The sequence below is a fragment of the Labrus bergylta genome, chromosome 18 (genome assembly GCF_963930695.1).
Source record: "Labrus bergylta chromosome 18, fLabBer1.1, whole genome shotgun sequence".
Lineage (NCBI taxonomy): Eukaryota > Metazoa > Chordata > Actinopteri > Labriformes > Labridae > Labrus > Labrus bergylta.
In genome coordinates, this window is record NC_089212.1 from 11,961,546 (window position 1) to 11,973,551 (window position 12,006).

A 12,006-nucleotide genomic window follows, 5' to 3' on the forward strand; every position below is an offset into this window, starting at 1 on the left:
GCACATGGTTTCAGACTGATATCAATTAAAAGAGTTCTCAGTTCCCTCTTCAGAAGAGACACATCTACACATGTTTGAATTTTATTCTGGCGGCCACAATTTCAATCTTGTAACAGACAGTTTTATGGGATAACGTGAAAACTGAAAACTCTTCAACCAGTCGGAAATGATTAAGATTGGCACACTTCTTGAAATCTTCTCATGCAGTTGACACTGCATGAGACACCAGGGCTTCTTTTTTGTTTATTTCTGGCAGATGTCTGGATTTTTTTTTTTTTTTTTTAATTTAGAAAAGCAGTGAAACCACACTTCAAATCATAATCAGTGTGTGGGCAGCAATGTTGATTTTTCACTTTTTTAATTAATGATTAAAAAGCAGTCATGTTGATCTTTGTCTAAAATAAGTCCATATGCCTGGGTTGTCAATGCTATAGTTCTTGGAGAGGACTTCTTTTAGGACCTCAGTGCTGTGATTTGTCTTCTATTTTTGCATGGTGATCTGGGATGAAGACTGTACTGTGGCTAAACCAGAGAGCTGTAACGTGTAGACACACACAGGTACATCACAGAGGCCCGCTGTGCTCTGTATGAATGGCCTTTTTTGGAGGGGCCACACAGATCAGATGTGTATGGCAGTAATTACCCTGCTTTTTGGCTTGCACGCTGCGGTCATTCAGAAGATTAATCAGTCATAGATAAATAAACGGGCTCTGCTCTTTGAATGTTGCTGCCCAGCTCATACATGCCCAGACTGCTGTAAGAAAAGATAACTCACCAGTCTATTTTGGATACAAGAAACTGTATTTTTTACTTTATTTTTCCAGACAGTGTAAGTTTAATTTGCAAAAGAAAGACCCAAAGTCAGCTGTTTTACTCCTGAAATGCTGCCTCAAAGCACATGTCTTCCACATTTCACCAAAATAAACCTTAACAAGCCACCATGTTGAAAAAAATAGGTTCTAAAAATACGAGATGTCAACTTTAAAAAAAGAACACAAATTCATTCAAATATAGTGGAAATAGCAAAGAATGCTATTTATATATCTACAAGTTATATTGTGTACAATTTAAAGATGCAATCTGATAGCTACGGAGCCCCTGAAGTCCCAAAAAGTATTATAATTACTTTATATCGCACAATAGATATATAATTAACTATAATTAAGCGCACAGAATTTTTTTGTTTACTTTTTGGGACTTGAGGGGCTCCGTAAGACGCCTTTATTTACTGTCAAGAAAATATGAAATACAATATCTTAATCACACACAAAAACCATTTGATAAAAGTTCAGAATTTAGTTAACAAAGTGAACCTAACTTATTAAAGGAAGTGAAATGTGTCTAAAAAATACAGTGGACATAGTAAAGAACGCTGTCACCTAATAGTTATGTATCACATGTAATATACCATTAAGAAACTATTAGTCAAAGTATAGAGAATATGAAATACCTAAGATCTTAATCACACCAGTTATGAAGAAAAAAACTTTATTTATGACATAACAGCTCAAAAATGTGATGTACTGTAGTTTGGCTAGGTACACTTAAAAGCTATAAGAGCTCATTAAATACATATTCTAACAATATTTGCAACCTAACGCTTTGTCTTGAAGCCTCTTACTTACTTATCACTATAGGTAGCCATGAGCTCACATCTCGTTGACTGTTTAAGGCTCCCCTCACATTGGATACTGCTCTCTGTAGGCTCACAGTAATTATCTGCAGGCACGCAAAGCGCTAAGATGCCTACCTCAGATCCTAACGCTGTAAAATATGTGAAAGAAAGACTTCCCGTGCACCTTCTATTTTTCTGCAGTTTTACCACCATTCCACATGACAGCCACATCAGTCATGAAGGAGGAAATATATGACTTCCTAAACATTTACACTCTGCATTCCAGTGTATGACCAGGCTTTTAATTTATGAGCCCTCTGATTTAATCTTGAGTGAATCACAACCTTCTCCGCATGTTTCACAGTGAGTCAGACAAGGCTTCTGTTTAAACGCAGAGTCATCCGCACAAATGACTTCCAGGAGATTACCACATCTCCTCAGACAGTGCCTGAGAACATTTCTCAATGAAGGTAATTTCAGATTAGCTTTTTATCAGGTCAGTGTAGTCATCCAGTCAAAAATAACACAAAGTAGGAGAATTTGCAGGGACGAGACATCTACTTGATTTAGTAAAGGGAATGCTGCCCTCTTGTGTCAGGCACAGAGAACGTTCTGTTCCCTGTTTGAAAACTGCACAGTTCTTCATGTAACTGGAGATAAGGTGATTGTGTTGGTAGTAGTTGAGCTGCTGCTGCTGATGATGCTGCTGCTGCTGATGATGCTGCTGCTGATGATGCTGCTGATGATGCTGCTGCTGCTGCTGATGACTATGGAACTGCTGTTGTTTCCAACATCTTTACTGGACTTGTAATAGTAGATGAATAGAAAGAAGCCTGCAAAGATAAGGTTGTAGATTACAGACTTTAAAACATTCTTAAACTTTAAAGAAATGTTTGATTTAGGAATAAAAGGGTTGGGCAGTTTCTTATGAAAGTGTAATTTGAAAATATTTATGTTATTCAGAATTTAAAATCTTTTTCAGACCATCAAGGACTTCATGCAAAATGAAGTTGAACCAGTAAAGCTACCAGAATGAGAAATCTGGTCTTGTTAACTAAAGCTACCCTGAACAAGTAGTTCAAAATGCTTTGTCAAACTTGTAACATATGTGACTAAATCATTATATGAAAATATATTGAACGATTGATTGATTTAGGACAGTGCACATTACTCGACCTATGGTCACCAATATAAATCAAAGCAAATATGCCGGAATGAACACAACCGCTGGATTTAATCAGTGTAGTCCTAAGAAAGTCGAAATTTAAAAATATTTCTCTCTTTGAGTTATATTTTTTTAAACTGTCCACCTTTTCACAAGTCATAAATAAACCTTAAAAAAGAATCGGCCATTATTCATTGGAAAGTGCAAGGAATGTATGTTTTGGTTGGAGTGCAATACCCCATCTAAAGTCTAGGTGGGGGTATTGCACCAAACAGTATTATTCAACTGGTGAGAAACCTTCAAAATAAGATGCATTAACGTCACGCAACATTTATAAAGAAACAGTGATGAGCAATACCTATGACATATTGAAACCTTGTCTATTGATGGTTTTTATTTAATATAGAAAAACAAATTCATAGTTCACTAGAAAATCCTTACTCTGAAATTACACCTGAGATCTTTACCTTCCTAAACAAAAAAAACACAAGAAATTATATATTATAATGTTATAAATCTTTTTTTTTAATCATCCTACTACAACCAAAACTGTGAAGAAAACTTTTATTTAATGGCCCATACTTAAAGTTTCAGTAACTTCACGTCAACTTCACAAACAGTCTCAGAAAGGTTATCTTACTACATGAATCACTGTGATAATGTAAATGCAGTTGAACTACTCCCCAACACTCACTTATTGAGGCTGTTTGGACTGTGTACCTTGAAAGGAGTTGAGGATGGTGAAGATGTAGTAGGAGGCTACAAGCAGAGGTCCATGGCTGAAGAAAGCAAAAGCCCAGGTGATGCCGAGCAGCAGGAAAAGACCCAGAATGGAGAAGACGTTTGTCTTGATGGAGCTGCCGCCCATAGTTGTACCTGTTCTGGCTTTAAGGGGAAAAATCTTCCACACAGTCAAGATGAATATAGTGAAAGTGAAGATGAACACAATGGCATAATAACCAATGTTCACTCCCTGGTGGACAGCAGCATCGGGGATCCAGCACCTGAAAGTTCACAACGAAATAAAAATCCACCCACAAACTTAAAAACACACACAAAAAAAAAACATTTTACACTCTCTGAGAAAAATCAGTAGCTTACATTTTTGCAGAAGTCCCATCATCGGCAGAAATGACCAAGTAATTGTATTTCCTCAAGGCGAGAAGAGGAATCACAACTCCAGCTGGTGTGACTAAAGGAGAAAGGTTATTAAGTTTACACAGTGTTGTATGAATTCAGTGTGGTTCTGGTCTCTTACCCCATCCCATGATGCAAAGCTTCCCCATGTAGAGTTTGATTTCCGATGGGAGCTTCCCTAGAGTAAAGTAGAGGTGCAAAGCTTCCATGAAAAACCAGGTTAAAGTTGCCAACATGGTGTAGTGCATAAACGCTGCAATTGCCACACATGCACCAAAGTTCCCTAAGTTTGCAATTTTGTCGTTGATCAGGAAGGACAAGTTGAGGTTAAACATGGCGACAAAAAGGTTCATCAGGAGCTGAGTAGCTTGGCTTGCTTTCCCTCTCCTGTGTGATGATATGGGCCAGTATTAGAAAAAAAAGCTTTAATGTGGTGAAAACTCATAAAAGAGAAAAAAAGAAACCGCAACTAAATTCCTCACCTGATGAGACAATGCATAAAAATGGCCGCTGCTAAGAAAAACATGGACAGGCCACAGCCGACTGATGTGATGTGGGTGAGAGACCTCAGATGGGAAGAGCTGATGTTTCCAGGTGGAGGAGACTGAATTACCGAAAGAAAAACAAAAGTGAAATTAGTTGTTTTTGATTTGTTATTCTTTGGGGCCATTTGGCCTTTAATGGACATGAAAGTTGAAGAGAGACAGGGAATGTCGTAAGGAGTGAGGTGGAGGGATGAGATAGCGATGAGGACTTTAACCTCTGTACATTGGACACACATAACAATAGGCCATCTGGCACCCCACAAGTTGAATTAGTTAGTAACACCTTTGTCTTACCAACAAAATTGCAAAAAATGTCAGATGAGAGCACTGGCACGTGATGCTCTCATTGGTCTCTTTCAGGTGGCAGCCATCTTCAGTCCATATTGGATCTTTTCCTGTTAAGACAGATGACGCTACAGCACTTAAATATATAAATATATATTTCACAATATTATTTCAGGGGGTTATGATAAGACTGAGACCTGCTGTCAAACAATTTACCTACAAGAGTTGTTGTTGGATGCTAAGTATAAAAACAATGTCTTTCAGTACCTTTACCATCCCAGGATCTGCAAGAAGCCACTTTTCCTTTCTGTATTGGAACGAAACAAGAAGACTCAGTATATCCGTTGGTTCTACAGCTAAACATTATCATCCCTTTGTATGTTCTTTTGCTGTGTCTTTTACCTTGTCCACATTTCTGAATTGAATGTCTATGGTCTGCGAGAGATTGGATATTTCTGCTCCCATTTCAATTGCCACGACCTCATTGTTGAGAAAAGAACTGCTATTGACATCCTGTTAGACATGAAAACCCCTGACAGTTATTGGATTGGTAAAGTAACATAATTATGATGGTTTTTATTAAAGCTATCTTGTAATAATACATAATTAGGTTTTAATTTTTACCTGAAACACTCCTGGAATAAGTAAAAAGGCAAGAAATGAACCATTTTTTTGTACTGCCATTTCAGTGGCCTCTTTAGAGACCTGCACCAGTAGTAACATTCCCGCGGTCGAATTGATGTTGTCCTCAACAATCTAAAAAAAGGAGACCATTATAAATATATACATATTTACAAATAATAAGGGTGTTTAACCCAATTTCTGTTTTACTCTTTATTCAGGAAAATTTGTGTACAGATATATTTCTTGATGTGATGCCAATATTGACACTTGTTGGATCCTTTGGGAGTTCAGTGATTATCCCTCTGATTTTGCCTTTTTTAATGGCCACTGTCTTGCACTCTTTCATCTGGTCCAACACAGATGAGACAGTCTTAATAATATTTCTGTAATAGGAACACAAGATATTTGAACTTTTCCAGTTAACTACAAACAATGCCACATCAAAATATAGCTGCTCATTCCAATGGATTGCATGACACTGTAAGATACTTACAAAGCAGCTTCCACGTTGGTCTCATTGCCAGTAACAAGTCCCATCGACAGTTCGGGACACAGTTTCTGTGGTTTACTCGTGTTGGGGTTTGGTTTTTCTAAACCAACATATAAAGTCACCACCATGCACATGCTTACAAATAAAAACACTTACATGTTTCATACAAAATGTTCTCATCTTAAAAATGATAAAAACAAATAATGAAACCTTTGTCTTTACTTTCGTCACAGGATGGATAGCTTGTGCTGCAACGAGTGTTCTTAACACCTAAAACATATATAGACATGGAAAAATAAGATATGACTTGTACTATTGGTTCAAGTAAATATGTGCTAAGATGACAAGATAGAGCTGTTTGTAATTTTACCCTTGTTCAAGCACATGTGAAAGTCAAACAGGGAGCCTGCAACAGAGGTAAATGTGTTTAAGATAGTTGGTGGAGAGAGGAAACATTCACAGTAGACGGAAGAATTCATATTTTTTCTGACCAGAAGGGGGCAATCTCTCACTGCTTTTGTTGTGTAAATATACCTCATCTTATTTAAAAGGACATCATCTCTGTAAAAAGTCTTACAATACATACGATGACATTTCTATAAAGATTTTCCTTATTTTTCAATGAATATCAAGGTTAAAGTTTTAATATAACTCAACCTAATGTTCGCCCAAAAAGAGGGTTGTTTGCAAACCATTGTTTGAGCCTTTGTAGAGCTTTGATGGGGTACACAATGAGAAGTTTTGATCTGCTTTCATCAGCACAATATCGTGCTTGGACAGAATCTCTTCATCCTTAATCGAGCAGTTTCCGCCCTTTTCAAAGGTGCAGTTGAATTCTTTGTCATTACAACATTCTAAAAACACAAAACACACAAATTAAATTAAAGAAATGGCCAGGAAAAACAGATGTTTTGTCGTAACTATCACATGGCAGCTGTACCTTTTTTGTCTGTATTGTTACTGAAACAAAACCTACTTCCACTGATCATGACGACTTCTGAAATATGATGGGAAACAGCATTTTACTCTTTACTTGTCTACATTTTCAGTTGAAAATGTCTTTCTATTACATCATTGGTTAGCTTACCAGTTGGAAAGAAACATTTCATATTATCAAAATTTGTCTTGCTGACAAACAGAACATTTTGAAGTCTGCTGATCTCAGTTGTGCCTAAACAAACATCAATATGACCATTAAATGTTTATCCGTAGGTCAGGTGAAAAATTATATTGTGAAAAACAAACTGTTCTGTTTTCTTACCAGAGCTCTCACGTGTGTTGTTCATGAAGAATATCCCACAGAAAAGGATCAACTTGCATACAGACATCCAGCCGTGCTTTATATGCAATAGAATCATCCTGAGGAAAGAAGAAGATGTGAAGTAGATTGAAGGATTATTTTGTTTAAGATCACCGGTAGATGTATCTTTCTATTTCTTCAGCTTCCATTTGTGGTTACTCCCCACAGTGGCTCAAATGAACTGAACAGTTATTATATTTTACTGAAGACTCACTGATGTGTTTTGCATTTTATTTACCTTGCAAATAAGAGTGTCAGCACCTCAAAGCACGCATTGTCTTTGCAGTAAACAGCTGGCAGAATGCCACAGGGTGATATGGACTCAGTGTGCACATAGGCCTACTCTTGAAATGAGTAGTAGCCTTTTACTCCGTTTATGTTCATAAGTACAGCAAGCAGCAGAGGTTTTACTTTATAAGTGTTTTGTCTGTGTAATCATCCTCAATGTCATAGCAAGAAGTAAAGAATATGTATAGTTCAGTTGTATTTGTTCTGTCTTAACAGATCAAATAGTTTGTGTTCCACTCAAAACCACAAAGGTGAACCTCATGGAGGCATTGGTGGAAAAATCAGGGAATCTCCTGCGGGCTAATCCTCTGTAAATGTTGTTGGTTAATGTAATGGCATTTAATCAAGTAGTTATGAGTTAAGTCTGAAAAAGAAGGGCTTTTCCCATCAGCCTTAACTGAACGCCTCCTTTGAGTGTCTGTTTACTCATTATTAGCAACTATTAGCATGCTAACGTGCTAAACTAATAAAGGGGACGGTGTAAAATTGTACCTGCTTAATTCTAGCGAGAAAGCTGTGAGCTTGGTCCCCAATAATTTTTGCATTAGCTTAGCCTGTGCCATGCAATGCTACTAGCATAGCAAATGCCAGGTTTTTTAATGTTAATTCTTTTTAGTCAAGGGAGGAGCCAAAGCTAACCAAAGTTTATGTTATAGGCAAAAACAGACTTGTCATTTTAGGCTCATGCTTTAACTCCAGACAAGACACATGTCTGATTAAAAATGTTTAAGTTTGAGGAAATAAGCTTCTTCACTCTCTTGCTAACATCAGCACGTCAAACATTTGGTTAGTGTAAAGCTGTTGCCAGCAGCCTGTTAGTGTAAAAGGCTGCAAACAAGAGAATTTAGCTTGCCTGCTCTGTCCAAGACTACCACAGAGCTCATTGTTTTTCAAATATGTCTAAACTAATTAAACTCAAGTCAAGGTTATGTTTCCAAAGACAACCAATGTGCTAGCCTATCCATAGCTGTTTTTTAAAAAGTCATTCTTTACCCATAATAAAAGACATGTCTTGGGTTTTATCATTTCAGTCAATAGGCTTATACTGATCATATGAGCGTGACCTGATGTCAAAGTCCTGAAACAAGCTGATATCAATGTAAGGTGTGTGATGATTCCAAACACAGCAGTTTTCTGTGGAAAAACATTATCACAACTTATTTTGTTTACTTATTTTTTAGCTGAGGCGTGATGCAAATCTTGTCTACCTGCTCATACTGTAAAAGGGTGAGCATGTTGATGTTAGTCTGGCAAAATGCAAATGGAATAAACTAATTATAATGTTGCACTCTACCAAGCAGAAAAAGGAAAAGTCTGGTGGTTACAAAAGCAGTCTTTTCTGAAAAATGAATAGAACTCTGGTTTTAATTTTTTATATAAAACTAAATTTAAAATCAACTAAATGTCAACCAACAACAGAAATACAAAAGTATGAATGAAAATGTCACTTTCTATATAGTATAACAGTCAGATTGTTTTGCATTCTGCCAGACATTTAAGAATACATTTAATTAAAGGCAGAGTCAGTAGTTTTTTCCTGAACATAAAGCATAGACTTATACAGAGTAATACCGCTCAATCATCACTTTTGACCTGCCATACATGTGTGGTGGTGACTGTCTGCAGAGACCCTGTTATCTGCCTGTATTTTGATGTTTTGGTGTAATTTTTGGTTGACACGAGACATTCCTGGGTAGGTTCTGATGTGTTTCCCCCAAGCCCATGACATGATGAGTTTAGGAGTTGATAAATTCAAGGATTTGACACGATACAAACCAAGGAATATGATGGACACAGACATAGCAGCCAAGAAGAAAAAATATAATCATATGTGAAATGCCATGCGTATAAAGCCCATTCCAAAACAAGGAATTCTGGGTTGGACACTGAGTTCGCCTGCTTTCTGTTGGACAAGCAGGTGCCAAACACCGGCAGCTAGCTTATGCTAGTGTGCTTCATTATTGGCTTTTCAGTTAAACAAATATTCTCAGCTAGCTTTCAGTGTAGGTACAAGCAGTAAACGCATATGCTAATGCTGCATTGGGCGTGAGCTTATGGTGGCGATGAGCCCAGGAGGAGGGGCCCAGTTTGAATGTTGTGTTTACAAGCTGCAATGAACATTTCTACCGACTTCAACCTTTAAAGAAAATGTCATTGCATGATATTGATGTGTAGCAAATGTTTCAACAGTGAGGTATTTGTACTTTTATGGAAGAGAAGAATCTGAATAGTTCATCCACCACTGCTGATCTAAAGAAAATAGTTGCATAGATATCTGTCCCCAGCTGCTTTGTATTCCTGTCAGATCATTGAACTCTGAGGACTAACAATGATAGGGGTAAATGAGATGGACTGAATAAAATGCATTTTTCTCTTTATTAGTAAATCTTCCATCATAAAATGTAACAATCTGGGTCATTCAATGTATCAAACTGGCATGCTGTCTGTTGAGTACAATAGTGGCGTTACAAAGAAATATAAATTAACATTTATAATATATTTAGAAAAATTCACAGCCACTTAAAGAACATCAATAACAATTTTAGCTCTAAATATTCACTAATAGAAGTGACATCTGCTTCCCTTAAACAACCAGTGCATATCTCAGTAGCCATGGGAGCAGTAAAATATTTCATTCCATGTCTGATGTCTGGAAAATGTGTTGATGCTGCCCCCTGGTGAAAACTTCACTGGTAACTATCCCAATTAAACACAGTTTCAGTGCTGAAAACATTGCTGCCTGTAACTCATTGTTAATACTTTTTGCCAACATCTGACTGATAAAGAGAACATGAGAGACCCCTATACATATATCCCTGTATATGAGCAGCACTACCACTTACAGTACATAAATTGACGGATGACGGAGCCTAAAGAGAAACAACTGGAGCTCCTCTGTGGTTGTTAACAGGTTGATAATGTCATCACGGGCTCTCTGCTAGCTTGCTTATAGAATTACCGCCCCGACAGCAGCTCTAAACACATTTGAGACCTGATCACGGTCTGTATAGGCCTGTCCAGATTCATTGATGGAGTTTTTATTGACAGTTTGGAGTTGACTCAACATATTGAACCGCAGTCTGATGATGTCATTATTATCCTCAGTAGCTGTCATAAGTTTTTTAGTTAACATTATATAATGCAAGCAAATGAGAAAGCAAACTTCTCCATCCTCTAAACAGTCGTTTGCTTAATTTTTATGCAAATTGGACAAACATTTTTATGCTTGTAGTCTTGTGATCTGTGTATTCTACTTAATTCTGACAGTTCCCATTCATAAATTAATCTGTTTGTTGGTGTTGGGTCAAAGATAATTAAAGCGGCTTCTTGTAGGCTCGAAACTGTATTGTTGTTGTTTTCTTCATGGTTTGCTGCATGATGCTGTGGGGATACAGCCATGGGGCTCAGTGCCGTATGGCAGATGAATATTTGATGTCCTTTAATTGAGCCTTCGCCCTCATGCCGGAGCTTTGTTTTTCCAACCACGCGATCGCAGGGTAAGACTGTGGTGGGGCTGTGTGGTCTGTATCCATTCTGGCACTTCCCTGGTGAATCTGGTTGCCTGTCTGGTGGTGCCACACAACAGCTGCCCATGATTTCATCATACCAGTTGTTGGGGGAGCAAGGGGGGGGGGGGGGGGGGGGGGGGACTAGCTTTAAATCAAACCAGGCAGATCCACACCCATCCCTCACATGAAGCTTTATCCCATCCACTGTGTGTAAACGTATCACCCCCAAGGTCAGCAACATACTTCATCCCACGTACGTGTGTCAATATGTCCACTGGGTGCAAAAGATTGTCGCCATCAATCCTGTCCAGCAGATTAAGATCTGAACTTGGGAGCGTTTTGACCCCGCCTGTCGGTCCAATTAGGAAAGTGACAGTGGAGGCAGAGCAGCTATGTGTTTGCTGGGTGACCTCATCCTCTATACAACACGATCCATAACGTTCTGACAGAGAGTTACCTCCCACAAATGCTTCAGTATCAGCGTGTTCGTGTAAACGGATCTCTCGATCAGAGTGTTTGGGAGTCTTAAGAGTTTCAGATGAAGGGTGTGAGGATAAGGAGGAGCTGACTGGGCCTTGCGCTGGAATGTGGCATATCAGAGATTATGTTTATGTTTATGTGTGTGTGTGTGTGTGTGTGTGTGATCAAGACACCTGTTTTCACTGTCTTTGCATGTTTGAGCTTGTGTACACACAATCACAGCTGCCCCTCATATTACACAGCTATTTTGGACCTGCTTTGGGCTCACAGGGGACAAAGGGGTCAACGGTACGCTGTTTTATCATCACAAACATACATTCAGAGCAACCACACATCAAAGCTAGACCTGTTTGTGGTATCTACAAGTACAGTATGTATCAGTGACTGAGTCTGACTCCTTGTTCACCTCATGCTGAATCTATCACACTGTAAACCCATGACTGATGTGCTGGTGTGTTCTGCTCACTGATTGCTTTACAGCCAAGGTGTAAAAACCTGATCGGCATGCGGCTAAAATATTTCAGATATAAATCAGTTTAATGCAGCTTGGCTCGCTCTTGGGTTACCT

General features: G+C 38.2%; 1 protein-coding gene across 2 annotated transcripts; it reads right to left on the reverse strand.

Annotated features, from left to right (window-relative positions):
* Nucleotides 1–789: 789 nt before the first annotated feature.
* LOC109981269 (adhesion G-protein coupled receptor G5) lies at nucleotides 790–7,328 on the reverse strand. Of its 2 annotated transcripts, none has more exons than XM_020629977.3 (17): nucleotides 7,123–7,328; nucleotides 6,949–7,032; nucleotides 6,802–6,858; nucleotides 6,554–6,715; nucleotides 6,232–6,267; nucleotides 6,084–6,131; nucleotides 5,865–5,961; nucleotides 5,604–5,754; nucleotides 5,372–5,503; nucleotides 5,150–5,260; nucleotides 5,015–5,054; nucleotides 4,757–4,857; nucleotides 4,400–4,521; nucleotides 4,039–4,304; nucleotides 3,882–3,972; nucleotides 3,501–3,784; nucleotides 790–2,448 (listed from the first exon to the last, which is right to left on the reverse strand). In XM_020629977.3, exons 1-17 carry the CDS (start codon nucleotides 7,217–7,219, stop codon nucleotides 2,258–2,260), a joined length of 2,070 nt encoding a protein of 689 aa, XP_020485633.2. In that variant the 5' UTR covers nucleotides 7,220–7,328; the 3' UTR covers nucleotides 790–2,257. The 2 variants fall into 2 exon arrangements, with proteins under 2 accessions (XP_020485633.2, XP_020485632.2); XM_020629976.3 differs by having other exon boundaries at nucleotides 6,072–6,131.
* Between the last annotated feature and the right edge of the window lie 4,678 nt (nucleotides 7,329–12,006).